The sequence below is a fragment of the Geotrypetes seraphini genome, chromosome 3 (genome assembly GCF_902459505.1).
Source record: "Geotrypetes seraphini chromosome 3, aGeoSer1.1, whole genome shotgun sequence".
In the NCBI taxonomy this organism is placed as follows: Eukaryota; Metazoa; Chordata; class Amphibia; order Gymnophiona; family Dermophiidae; genus Geotrypetes; species Geotrypetes seraphini.
The window spans coordinates 204339505-204354378 of NC_047086.1; the positions used below are offsets into that span (position 1 = coordinate 204339505).

At 43.2% G+C, this 14874-nt stretch overlaps 1 protein-coding gene across 3 annotated transcripts in view; it reads left to right on the plus strand.

Annotated features, from left to right (window-relative positions):
- The window catches only part of LOC117356356 (glucagon-like), a 29770-nt gene extending 20803 nt beyond the window's left edge, over positions 1-8967 (plus strand). For all 3 annotated transcript variants that reach the window (XM_033935470.1, XM_033935471.1, XM_033935472.1), the window contains 3 exons: positions 308-460; positions 6908-6976; positions 8596-8967. In XM_033935470.1, coding sequence (XP_033791361.1) covers positions 308-460; positions 6908-6976; positions 8596-8605 — 232 coding nt within the window. In that variant the 3' untranslated portion in view covers positions 8606-8967. The remainder of the gene's footprint in view (positions 1-307; positions 461-6907; positions 6977-8595) is intronic.
- The last annotated feature ends 5907 nt before the right edge of the window (positions 8968-14874 follow it).

Here is a 14874-nt window from a genome sequence, read left to right on the forward strand (position 1 = left end):
GGGGAAATTTGTATGAGGTCTTTTTTTTCTCCATTAAATATATTTCCTTTTACCTATCTTTAGGTTGATGCTGAATCAGTGTGTTATTTGGGCTTGGCCTAACCTTTTGTTGGACTTTCTTTTGTGATAACCTATTACAACAAATCAATATGTTGATTAGCAAATACCCTCAACGAGTTCTAGTGTCTTTGTTTGGAGTTGGGTATCCCATTCTTCATTTGGAGGTCTATACACTGTTTCAAGGTCCCTCTTTTTATACTACTGGTACTCCGTTACCACTAATATTATTTATCATGCTTCATACCAGGTGGCAAGTGTACAAACTCCAAAGTGCCCAAAGATTCCCTTCCAAATTTAAGCGACACTCAGAAGGAACCTTCACCAGTGATTTAACCAGACACCTGGACAGGATGAAAGCCAAGGACTTCATCCAGTGGCTCATGAACACAAAGCGATTCAGGTATGAGCCTTTGATTGATTGGAAATGATGGGATGGAGAAGCATTAAGGATTGAATCGGAAGCCAGGGACAGGCCTTAACGACAAGACGAGAACGCACAATGAAGGAGTCGTGATGATAAGATGTCAAAATCTCAGCCAGGGATATATGATTTGAAAAGTCACTTTATTGGTAAATATGCCACAATGGCTCAAAGACTCGACACTGGCAGTGTTTCGGCGTACGTGCCTTTATCAATAGTCTGTCATGAAAGTTGGCACAATACACATAGATACTCTAGTGCAAGGGTAGGCAATTCCGGTCCTCGAGAGCCGGAGCCAGGTCAGGTTTTCAGGATATCCACAATAAATATGCATGAGATGGATTTGCATCTCAAGGAGGCAGTGCATGCAAATCCATCTCATACATATTTATTGTGGATATTCTGAAAACCTGACCTGGCTCCAGCTCTCGAGGACCGGAATTGCCTACCCCTGCTAGTGAAAACGCTGGTAAGTGTCAGTAAAATCGGGAGAGAAACTGGTGTCCAAAGCTGAGCTGTAGATCCCTGGCTGATCTTTTGACATCTTATCCTCAGGTGAGGCTGGACTCATTCAGAGCACTGGTCTTTGACCTGGGGGCTGCCGCGTGAGCGGACTGCTGGGCACGATGTTCTACTGGTCTGACCCAGCAGCGGCAGTTCTTATATTCATTAAGGATGACATGGAAAATCACAACAAAATGTGCTCTTTTTTTGTATCCAAATTGTATTTGTATAGGATAAATTTTGAACTTTTTATCAAAACGGTAAATTCAAACAATTATGTGTGAAGTGTCCAGAACTCCTGCAAATGAGCTGCTTTTAAGAATTGTAATAGGGACCATAATCGCCCTCTCACGTCCCCATCACAATCTAAGATTAAGCCAAATATCAATAATAATTTGGAACCAAATAATTATCTTGATGACTGATGGCACTCCACAGCTCCAACTTGGAATAATAATCACTGATCACATATCCTATCTAGAATTATTCAAAAAAAGCAAACAAACCAAAATGTTGTTTTCATTTTGGATATTTTAGCATGCACTAAATGTTTTAACTGTGTGCTCAAATTGATTGTTTGCTAAATTGCAGAAATCAGCGAAACAAAAGCTAAGGAAGAAAATGAGCAAAGTATTGTAGTTACTGTATCAGACAACTTGAATACATAAAACTAAAGATCAGCCAACAAGGTGTAGATGATCTCGAATTAGCATCATTTTATGAGATAGCCACAGATGCATTAATTTAGAACCATATAAAGATATTATCTACACCTTGTTGGCCGACAAAATAAAGAACAAAACAGTTTCTCCCATGGACACATATCTGTTCTTTCCTTTCATTTCCTTCCATTGTTATTTTGTTGATTCTTCTTTTCATGTCTTGTCTTGCATGTTAAAACATTTTAAAGACTATACTCGATGATAGCTCAATCGAGGGTTTAACTTCCAAGATTTGTTCTGGGGTTAACTTTGGGCACTGGAGAAATTTAGTCTTCATCTCTATGCATTGAGCTGTGGCCACTTTTGAGTTGTGTGTTGGTCTTAGTATATGAGTTTAACTGAAAACATTTTAAAGCACATTATTTGCAAATAGAGCACATTAAAGTCAAAAGTTTGATTGAGAGACAGAGATTTTCCTGAAATGTATTCGTTTTTACAACATATTATGCTGGTTTGTCTATTGAAAATGTTTTGAGGTGTAATAGTCAAAAATGGCAGAACTTGATTAAAGACTCGTAAGATAGGTACTAACAGGGTGGGGGAGGGGCAGCACCGCCCCAGGTGTCTCTCACCCTCGCTACGCCACTGAATAGAATGTTAGGAATTATCAGGAAAGGAATGGAAAACAATGATGAAAATGTTATAATGCCCTTGTATCATTCTATGGCAGTGGTCTCACACTCAAACCATTTGCAGGGCCACATTTTGGATTTGTAGGTACTTGGAGGGTTGCAGAAAACATAGTTAGGGCTTCTTTTACTAAAGCATGCTAGCCGATTTAGTGAGCGCTAAATGCTAACCCGTCCATTAGATTCTAGATTAGATCTAGATTAAATGCTGTGCTCCTCGCGCCCATGGAATTTACTCCTTCCGGGGAGGGGGAGAGAGAAAAAGTGAGGGAAGTCCTCAGAACAATGGTGGCTTGAAAGGGACAATCCTAGTCCAAACAGGAATCCCGCCAGTGACATGTCATTAGGTAGGGGGGTGAGATGAGCTTCGCCACACAGCAGCATGCTTGGACCGAGATAGCCATAAACCGAGGGCCGCATGCCGGCCCATGGGCCATGAGTTTGAGACCACTGTTCTATGATATGGCCGCACCTCGAATACTGTGTGCAGTTCTGGTCACCATATCTCAAAAGAGTTATAGCAGAATTAGAAAAGGTACAGAGAAGGGTGACAAAAATGATAAAAGGGATGGGACGACTTCCCTATGAGGAAAGGCTATAGCGGCTAGGGCTCTTCAGTTTGGAGAAGAGTCAGTCTAGGGGTGATATGTTAAAGGTCTATAAAATACTGAGTGGAGTGGAAAGGGTAGACGTGAATGTCTTGTAGGTTTAGAACAAACTGGAGAAAATATTTCTTCACACAATATGTAATTAAATTCTAGAATTTGTTGCCAGAGAATGTGGTGAAATCAGTTAGCTTAGCAGGGTTTAAAAAAGGTTTGGATAATTTCCTATAAGAGAAGTCCATCAGCCATATTGAGATGGCTTGGGGAAATCCACTGCTTATTCCTAGGATAAGCAGGATAACATCTCTTTTACTACTTGGGATCTTGCTAGGGACTTGGGACCTGGGTTGGCCATTGTTGGAAACAAGATACTGAGCTTGATGGACCTTCGGTATGTCCCAGTATGGCAATTCTTTTGTTCTTATAAGCTGCCCTTAAAATAAGGTGCGGTTTACTTTCAAACAATTTTTATTGAAGAACATACAGCAAAGGCAGTAAAGATTCATGCAATAAAAAGAAAATACAGTAACAAAAGTGCATGTCTTCCAAAGAACAATCCGGTTTATCCAATTAATTACACAATTATCCTCCCACCCACCCTCCCATCCCCAGACCCAACCCCTCTGCCCCTTCTACTTCCATCCCAGGAGGAAAGTAATGCAATATAAATCCTGAATTGGGGCATATTCCAGGGCCTGGACTCTTATGGCCCTAAGATACACAACATCTATCCGCCTCCCCTCCTTTTGTACAATCCCCCCCAATCTATAAGCAGTGGCGTAATAAGGGGGGAGGGGGCAGTCCGGCTCAGGCGCCATGTTGGTAGAGGCACCAGCACCGCTCCTCCTCTCCGCCCTCTCACTTCTTCCCACTCCTCCCCATCGCCACATACGCGCCCCCTTCCCTTCCCTCGTACCTCTAGTTGAAGTTGTTGCGACCCCGTCGGCTCCCCCGCTGATGCCATGTCTGGGTGCTGTGCACAGGAAGTGATGTCAGCGGGAGAGCCAACGGGGTCGCGAGGAGTATGTGGTTGATCGCCGTGAACAATAACTTCAACTAGAGGTATGGGGGTCAGGGAAGGAACGGGGGTGAGGCAGAGATATGGGTGGGGTAGGGGTGCCACCGCCCCGGGCACCTCTCACCCTCGCTGCACCACTGTCTCTAAGGATATCCAGCTGAGCAATAAAAATGCTAAGAGATCACATTCAAAATGAGACTTCACCCTCGCGGGTGTAAAGAATTCAAATAAAAGTCCCAGGTAAGCACAAAATGGTGCGCTCAACGTGGCCTTCCTCCTCTTGCGCCTTCCAAAAGACCAATGTGTGAACTTGGGCTCTCCAAAAGTTAGGTGCGGTTTACAGAATAGCACTTATGCCCGGGAACTGACCCCAACTTTACGCACGTCTGTTTACAGCGATGAAACCTTAGGTGTGGCCGCCTTTATTCTATAATTGCAAGCATAGTTTAAAGCAGGGATCTCAAAGTCCCTCCTCGAGGGCCGCAATCCAGTCGGGTTTTCAGGATTTCCCCATTGAATATGCATGAGATCTATTAGCATACAATGAAAGCAGTACATGCAAATAGATCTCATACATATTCATTGGGGAAAATCCTGAAAACCCGACTGGATTGCAGCCCTCGAGGAGGGACTTTGAGACCCCTGCTTTAAAGGAATGCCCCCAATGCATCAATGACCCACCCATTTCTGCGCTCCCTTTTTTGATTGGCATGTAAAATTTCCATGTAACTTTTAATTAATTCTAATTCGTTATACTGCCAGTCACTGGCGCTAATTAACTTGTAATTCAATTAAATTGCATGTGCAACTTGGGTACGAGTGCTCACATTTGCGCCTGCAATTTTCAGTGCTTTATATAGAATTAGGGGGTTTTGTATCATAAAACCCCAGGATGTTTTCAAGGTTTGTTGCAGTTATACTGTCCAAGAGGGGAATTAAGATGGGTAGGGAACTCCGGTCCTTGAGAGCCGCATTCCAGTCGGGTTTTCAGGATTTCCCCAATGAATATGCATTGAAAGCAGTGCATGCAAATAGATCTCATGCATATTCATTGGGGAAATCCTGAAAACCCGACTGGAATACGGCTCTCGAGGACCGGAGTGCCCTACCCCTGAATTAAGATCTGAACATGGTATGAGATTGGCGTTGGTGAAAGAGAGAAACGTGAAACATGTTAGGGTCGGGAATTCTATGTTTCCAATGGCAGGAGTGAAATTCTGGAACTCACTGACAGGTCAGTTACCATTATACAAACCCAAGGGTATATATATATTTTTTAAACCCTCAAAGACACACAGGTATTTGTTAATGCATTCATGTGAACGAAATAAGTATTGTTCGCAATGGAGGGATTTGTATTTGTATACTGCCTTTTTGCTGTTATACATTCAAAGTGGTTTACATGTAGGTACTTCAAGCATTTTCCCTGTCTGTCCCAGTAGGGTAATGGAGGATTAGGTGACTTTTCCAGGGTCACAGGGAGCAGGTTTGAACCCACAACCTCAGGGTGCTCAGGCTGTAGCTCTAACCACTGTGCCACACTCTCTTCCAATACAATATCAGAAGTGAGCCAAGTATAGAACAATGAAGCCATTGTGACAACACTGATGAGGTTGGCTCTTAGGCATTGGTGGAATGAGGCATTATGACATCAGGGAAAGGGATTGGGACTTGTATACTGCCTTTTTGCAGTTATACAACCACACTCAAAGTGGTTTACATGCAGGTACTTCAAGCATTTTCCCTGCCTGTCCCGGTGGGCTCCCAATCTATCTAATGCACCCAGGGCAGTTGAGGATTAAATGACTTGCCCAGGGTCATAAGGAGTATCATGGGGTTTGAACCCACAACCTCAGGGTGCTGAGGCTGTAGCTCTAACCAGTACGCCACACTCTCCTGCAGTCGCATAGTAAGGGGAAGTGGGGGGGGGGCAGTCTACCCCAGGCATTGTCTTGGTGAGGGCACCAGCACTCCTTCTCTTCTCCACCCTCTCCCCCCACTGCGCACGCACCTTCACTCCCCACCACCACCACTGTACCTGTATCTCTTTGCCGACATGAGCAGCAACTCTAACCCGATGCTCACGACAGCCTCGGCTCTCCCTCTGTCATTTCCGTATCCCGTACCTAGGAAGTGACATCAGAGGGAGAGCCAACGCGGGCAGCGTGATGGCAATGCTGCTCACGTCGGGCAAGTTAAAAGAGATACGGGGTAGGGAAGGGGTACATGGGCGTGGTGGGGAGTGGGGAAGGAGCGGGGGTGGGGACAGAGTGCCACTGCCTCGGGCGCCTCTCACCCTCGCTACACCACTGGATATAGGACATCTTTTGTAGAGTATATGTTGTTTTGTTGTTGTTTATTTTGCATATTGTTTTGTAAATTGCCTAGATTCTAGGCGGTATATACATTTTTTTAAAATAAAATAAATAAATATTGTGGAAAGAATCAGAACATGGACTGCAGCCCAGCAACAAAACAGATACACGCTCAGGGCAGGATTAATTCGTCGAGTGCCCTTAGGCACATAAGTACACTGGGCCCCCTTCCCCGCCCCACCTCTCCATGCGCCCAGGCGGAAACAGGAAGCTGCGTCAGAGGGAAACTTTGGGCAAGCAGCACCGCTTGCAAAATTACAGTTCCCGTTGCCTTTCTTACCTGCGTTGCTTGCTTGTCTTACTGTCCAACGATGGGGGGGCCCGCATTGCTGATTGGGGGGCCCTCGTTGCCGATCGGGGGGGGGGGGCCGTGTTGCCGATCAATGTTGGAGGGGCCCATCGCCATTTGGAAAAAACAATGTTGATGCCCTCCTTCATTGGGCCCCCCTGACCATTTCGGGCCCTATGCCTACTGGGCCTATTGGTTAATCCTGCCCTGAACACACTTCTCCATTTTAAGCACAGGCTCTGTCCCATGACGCACACAGACATAATGTTCTCTTCTTTCTCCAGTGTCACAAAGCGATTTATTGAAGAAGAACCCGAGATCCTACCCTGCCTTTCTGCCTTATTGATATTTAGGTAAGAAGTTAATCCAGCCCTGCGTCATCATCTGAAATTCAAGATCAGAATGTCTGCTGATGTAAAATGCTGAATCTTGCAATATGCCCAGTGATCTGGTTTCCGAAGGGAGACTAGACCATAGAAACAGAACAATGACAGTTTATGGTTTATTAAGTTTGATATACTGCTTTTATGGTTTATATAACAAAATATTTAGAAGGAAGGAAAGGGACACCATTAAATGATAGGAAAAAGTAGGACAATAGAAGCCTTAAGACAAGAGGGTTACAGAGTAGGGGTGAGGGCTGGGGAAACATGTTTCAGTGCACTGCACAACAGTGACGTAGCAAAGGAGGTTGGCGTCCAGGGCGGTGGCACCCAGCATCGCCACACCATTCGCCCCCTCCACTCTTACCCACTGCTTGAGCACTCCCCACTCCCCGCATACCTCTTGAAATGTTCACTGGCACGAGCAGCACCTTCCACCTGCTGCACACGCCTGCCGTGACTCCTTTCTGATGTCACGTCCTAGTCCTGCATCCAGGAAATGACAGCAGAAGGGAGCCAACATTAGTATGAGCAGGAAGTGGAAGATACTGCTTGCGCTGGTGAACATTTAAAGAGGTACGCGGGGGGGGGAGGGGCAGAGAGGAGGAGATGCACCAATGTCCTCCCCCCCCCCGCGAAGATGGCGCCCAGGGCGGTTTGGCCCCTATTCCCTTTATTACACCACTGCTGCTACCTATTAATTAGAACAGGTGAGGTTAAGATTTGGGCAGCATATAATGGAGGCAGTGTATGGATATTCATTGTGGATATCCTGAAATCTGATTGGGAAGGGGGTACTCCAGAAGGGAACCAGTGAACTACTATATAGACTTCAAACTGCCTTTCTCTCCCTTGACCTAGAGATGACTCTCCTACTGTTAATAAAAATTGAAAGCTGTGAAGGGTCAAAGAAAACATATTTAACCAACTGCAACTTTATAAATATACTTGTCGGAATACTAAGATGGTGCCAGTCACAGCTGTTCAAAATGGTGAAAAAGAATGGCAAGCTAAGGAGGAATTCAATGCTGGTCAATAGACACAGCTTGGCATTGAATATCCAGGTTGGGTGGCAGTATCAGGTGGACAGCGCGCTACCCAGTACAGGCTAAATATCGGACCCAAGGTGTTTATGCTTTTCTGTAGGAATGGTATAAGTGCTAAACTGAGTCGGATATCTGAAGAGGGTTTTTCCTCTTGTGTTTCCATGGATAATTGCTTTGCTCATTGAGAGAGGGGCATAGAAAACATAAGAATATAAGAATAGCCTTACTGGATCAGACCAATGGTCTACCTAGCTTAGTATCCCATCTTCATGGAGGCCAATCCAAGTCACAAGTATCTGGCAAAAACCCAAATAGTAGCATCAGCCTATACAGGGCCCTTCTAAATTACTTAGCATATCGACTTACCTCTATTGTATCTCTGTTGATTCCTCATTTTCTGGTATTCCCAAGTCTATTTCCTTAATGTCATGTTATCTTTCATACATAATTATACAAAATAAAAATTGGGATTTTTGTGCAAGTACCAATTCATTATCTAAAAAATTGCATTTGTCAGTAATGCTTCTGTTCCTTGCTTTACAGATCTGAGTAATGAGTGAAGAGGCTGGATCAGACACTTTGTGAAACTACTTTTCCAATGACCAATGGGATGCCATTTTCTCCCCACTCTCTTGCAACCATCCTTCTTGGGTCCTTGAGAATCACCAGCCTAGGTGGTTTTCAAGACGTCTGCACAGAGATTTGCATATGCCTGGCCTAAGCACCAGGTGAATGCATATATTTTGATGACCTTGAAAACATGACCTGCACGGGAGTTTCTCAAGAGACAGATTTATGAACCACATGTTCTATGACACTACGAGGGGGTGCTGAAAAGTTCTCAGCCCAACCAAGAGAATGACACGGATATGATCTGAAACAATGACAAAACAAAGAATTTCGTTTCTGCAAATTGGCACGTAATGAAATAAGATAACACTCTTTTCAGCTACAGTGGCAAAATAATGCTTAGAATTTAGGAAATTGGTTGGTTGGGATGAGATAGGAAAGGGATTGGGACTTTCGCAGTGGTTCAAAGTGGTTTACATACAGGTACTGGAAGCATTTTCCCTATCGGTCCCAATGAGCTTACAATCTATCTAATGTACTTGGAGCAGTGGAGCATTAAGTGACTTGCCCAAGGTCACGGGGAGCAATGTGGGGCTTGAACCCACAACCTCAGTGGGCTGAGGCTGTAGCTCTAACCATTGTGCCAGCATCTCCTCGTAAGGATTGACAAAGTCTTGCTATCAACAGTGGTTCCTCAATTCTTTGGGTGTTGTAGAAATAGAGCACAGGATGTCGCAATATTAGAAAGCAGGTATGCTATGAGATGTCTGCAGTCTAGAATCTGAATTTAGGTGCAAACTTCAGTGCAGAGGCCTTGGTGAACAGGAATTCCTAACTGCCACTTAGGTTCCCTCTAAGTCAGGGGTGTCAAAGTCCCTCCTCGAGGGCCGCAATCCAGTCGGGTTTTCAGGATTTCCCCAATGAATATGCAGGAGATCTATTTGCATGCACTGCTTTCATTGTATGCTAATAGATCTCATGCATATTCAATGGGGAAATCCTAAAAACCTGACTGGATTGCGGCCCTCGAGGAGGGACTTTGACGCCCCTGCTCTACGTGGAGCACGTGAACCATCGCTCATACATTTTACTTGGTCGCTCACAAAAATACCAACCTGACCCAGCTTTCAAACAAAATTAAACTAAATCAATTACTATGTGTGCTATATACAGAAATGCATTGCAAATACTGGGATAAAAAATTGATGGTATTTAGAACTTGTGGCTCACGTGGAAAAAACAAAATTGCACACACCTGGTCACTCCTTTGAAGGAGTACTGCCTGGCGCTCCAAAATATCAATAAAAGTCTGGCATCAGATGTCTTATGTGATTAATTTTACATATTTTCATTTGTTCTGTAAAGTAGGTCCAATAGATTGTTCTAACTGCAAGACTGCTATAGCAATGCCTGTCAGAGAGGAAACATCCCATAACAATTACAGCCTTATTAGAATACACCTGGTTTTTAATAAAGTGTTTGCTCTGAACCTCTTCTACATACTGATGTGTTAGTTGTTTCAGATGTTCAACTCTTCTTTACTGGCTAGAGTTCCTATAACTGTTCTACATACCGAATGCATTTTTCAAACAATGTGTTTCAGAGCTCCTCCATTAAAAGCAGATGAGATGGCCTAACAACCAAGCCTTGTCTACTGCTTCATTGGTCAGCCATGGCAGGGGGTTGCTACAGAGGTGGCATTCACACACAGTCCAAGGGAAGGAGTCTATGAAACAGCCACACCCAGCACAACTATTGGAGTAAGTCCCAATGTAAGCCTCTCTACATTGACTGGGAGACACAAGAGATGAGGATGGAGAATAAAATGGGGGGGGGAGGGGGGTGAAGGGCCGGAATCTGTGGGATAGCTGCAGACAGGGCTACACCAAGGGCTGTGCATGAGGTGCAGTCATGCAGGGGCACAAGGGAGGCAGGACTGCCAAGATTGCTCCCTGTCCATTGTTTCATCTTGTTGACCATGCCACAATGGATGGGGTGGAGAGCATGTCATACAGGGCACATTTCCAGCTTGATATGGACCTGGCTGTAGATGAAGGTTCATGTCACCACTGCCCTCCTGGGACAGGTTCCAAGGTGGCAGCTGAAAGGAACAGGAAAGAACTAGGAGACATATACATAAAACTAAATAAACTTGGAATCTGGAAACATATATACATAAAACAGTTCAATGATTCTGAGCAGTGAGGTGAGTGGAAACTTTGATTCTCTATCTGCTCAGCAGCCTTGTTTAAATTCCCAGTGGCATTTTCTGGCTTACCGGCAGCTCCAGCATTATGTTCACTCGCTTCCCTTAGATACTTTAGTTTTTCCTATTGCTGCCAAACTTGCGGAGTTTCTGGCGCCCTACTTGGAGGATGGATTTACGGTGTTGGGCCTTTAAAAAGACTTCTCCCGCCTTGTGGAGCTCACTGATCGCGTTGCGCTACAGGAGGAGTGGTGTCACAACCTTGGGATCTCACATGATGCTTTGGACCTTCTTTCTTTGATTTGGCAGATACCCGGAATCTCTGTCAATGCGGATTTATGAGAATGTCAATTTCAGGTGCTTCACCGTGGGTACTTTACACGGAGCCAGTTACATTTTTCTGTCTACGTGGCCTCCCCTATGTGTCTTAAATCCTCAATCGTTCATCCATCATGCTTTTTGGTCTTGTATGAAGGTTAAACGTTTGTGGAGACAGGTTTTGTCCTATGTGGAAGGCATTTTGGACTGTCCAATTCCTCTCTCGGCGGCAGGCTTATTACTTGATGAATATGAGGCAGTTTATGCGACGGGTGGGAGTCCTGGGGAAAAAAGTGATCCTTTCCATTTGGATCAGTGATGCCTCACCCGCCTTTTGGGCCTGGAGGAATTGCTTGCATGCTCTGTTGATCCTGGAAAGGAGGGCAGCTGGTCATAGCCATCGGCAGCAACAACAGTTCCTTCAAATTTGGGATCCATATATCCAATCCTTGGTACCACAAGCCTGGAGTGGCATCTTGAACTCCCTTTAATCTGACCCCTGACCAGGGGTTCGGAGCCTAGTCGGCGTGGGAGAGCTTGGGGTGCACGAGAGGGTTTTTTTTTCTTCTTCTTCTTTTCTCTCCTTTTTTCTTTCTTTTCTCTTTTCCCTTTTTTTTTTTCCTTTTCCTTTCTGGGGTTCTGTAGGTTGGCCTTCCCTGTAGGTCCCTCTTCCTAATTGTGTGGGAGATAGGGGTGGGAAAGTTTTGTATTCTTCTGCAGTGGGCTATCAGAGTCCAGGTCCACTGTAACGTGGTTCATGGTTTGTTATGTATCAGAGGTACAGTGGGGATGGGGAGGGATGAGAAATTGGGGGTTGGGGACTGTTGTTTTGTTCTGGGTTTCTTTGTACTCAGTCCCTTGTTGATTGTATTGGGTAGCTTGTGTATTCTTATTGAAAATAAAAAATTGTTTACATCTTAAATTCTCAGTGGCCATTTTTAGGTCATTAATTTTCCACCAATGCTTGCAAATGAAAAAATGCATAATAACATAAAAATTGCCATACTGGGACAGACCGAAGATCCATCAAGCACAGTATCCTGTTTCCCACAGTGGCAAACCCAGATTCCAAGCAGCAAAACAGATTCTATGCTGCTCATCCTAGGAATAAGCAGGAGATTTTCCCAAGCCATCTCAATAATAGCCTAGGGACTTCTCTTTTAGGAAATTATCCAAGCCTTTTTTAAACCCCGCTAAGCTAACTGATTTCCCCACATTCTCCAGCAATGAATTCCAGTTTAATTATTTCCAAGTTTATTTACAGTTTGATTCACATTGGGTGAAGAAATATTTTCTCTGGTTTGTTTTAAATCTACTTAGTAGCTTCATCGCATGCCTCCCTAGCCCTAGTATTTTTGGAAAGAGTAAACAAGCGATTCACGTCTACCCTTCCACTCCACTCCGGTTAGTATTTTATAGGCCTCTATCATATCCCCTTTGAGCTGCTAACGCTCGAGTTGTAATTTACACTATTATCTCCGAGGTCTACTTAAAGCCCAGAGATGTTAAGGGTATTTTGAGGCCTCTGAAATTATTTTGGAAAGTACCAGATGTTTGTATGGGTTCTGTGAAATGTCTTTTTGTGCCAATTCTCTAACTATGGAAGAAAGGCACTAAAATAGCTCCTTTGCTCTCGTGATCAGCAAAATAATGAGAACCCAAACTGTGAAAACTCTTGTCTGTTTCTTCTGTCCAACCCACTCAGAGCCCGAAAGCTGCAGTCAGTTTTAGCTTAGAAGAGAGAAATTTCCTTAAGGCCTATGAAGAATGAAAGTCATCATGTCAGAAGGTTTGAAAGATTTCATGATTAACTTTATTTTATACAACATGGTATTTACTCAAAATGTACAGTACACATGGATTTCTATATGCTTACACCTTTGAAAAGACAAATCTGCTTCAGAATATAGAGAATGACACAGGGACAAAATTCATCACCGTTCCTGTCCCCGCGGATAACCGCGGTAAACCATCTTCATGCCATTCTTTAAGGAGAGAGGGAAGAATCAGCGTATGAATGGCTACAACCACTGACCCTCGAGCTTTGCTTTGAAGAATGCTGGTAGTAGAAGGACTGAGGCGGAAATAGACACTAAACAGAAATAGACATGGGATTTTTTCCCGCGGTTATCCTTAGGAATATGGATAAAAAACACGCTTGATGAGACAATTATAATGAATGAAAAAAGTTTATTGCAAAAAGTAACAGAGTTATGTGAGCAATGGAATCCTTTACATTTATCTTGGTGGGGAAGAGTTCAAACTGTCAAAATGATGATATTGCCTGTGGTTTGTTATCAAATGGGAATGATACCAGTTTTTTTTCAGGGGTCTTTTTACAAAAAGTTAAATAATATTCTTAGTAAATTTATTTGGCTGGGTAAAGCTGTAAGAATTGCTCTAGTGACTTTACAAAAACCAATTGAGGAGGGAGGGGTAAATTTTCCAAATTTTTATAGGTTTCATCAATCCTATATATTGCGCCAAGGTATGTATTGGGTCCTCCCAGAACTCATGGAGAAGCTTCCAGATTGGTTATGGTTGGAGTGGCAGCTCATGTCTCCTATCAGGCTTCGTCATCTGCTTAGCATTAAAATGCCTAGAATAAGGAAAACCAATAGGATATTAATGGACACATGGACAACATTAAAGTATGTAAACAACTTAACTCCTATTACTATTCAAAAATCTACTTGTCAAAATATATGGCTGAACTCCAAGATACAAATAGGCGGTTTTATGATTGTCTGGAAGGATTGGATTGAAGCAGGAATACGTACTTTAGATGATGTTATTAATGATGGTAAGCTGCTGGAGTTTTCATAATTGCAACATAAATTTGGACTTAATAAAAAACAAAGTTATAAGTGGTTGCAATTGAAGCAGGCTATTCAGGCAGGGTTCCCTGAATGGAAGTCTTTAAATACTAATTTTACTCTAGAATTCTTATGCTTCCAGGCAGATTTTATGGGTCACCAGGCCGCACAGTGGTATAAAACATTATCTGGATATTTAAATAAAAAACCAAGGACTGTACTTAGAGATATTTGGAGCATTGAGATTAAGCATCAAATTAATGCATCTCAATGGCCACGTATTTGGTCTTGGAGGATAAGATGTACAATGTCTGCGTCTATGAGGCAAACATGGTTTTTCCTGTTGCATAGAGCACTCTGGACCCCTGTTCGCTTACAAAAATTGGATTGCTCTAAGTCTAATAGATGTTGGCATTGTCATCTTGAGGCTGGAACTCTAGATCATTTATTATTTTATTGTCCTTTTATTAATAATTTTTGGAAATTGATCTGGGGTCAAATAAATTGTATGTTAGAGAATCCTGTGGCCCTATCATATGACACAGTTTTGTTTGGAATGTCTATGAGGGCCAAAAGTCAAATTTCATCAAATAATAACAAACTGTTAATGATTTTAACAGGAGTTGCCATCCAACATATAACACATAACTGGAAAGACTATAGAAGATTGAATTATTGTTTCTGGTGGAGTTCGGTTTGTCAGGTGTATGAAATGGAAAAAACATTGGCAATCAAGAGAGATTATTATAAGAAATTTAAAGAGGTGTGGAGACCATTAATTGAGTATTATAATAAATAAATAATTATATTTATCCCCATTAAATATATGTAGGGGGGAGGAGGGATGGGTGGGTTTTATGACATTATGAGGGGTAATATATGGAAAGGGAGGGAGGGGAGATAGTTTATGAT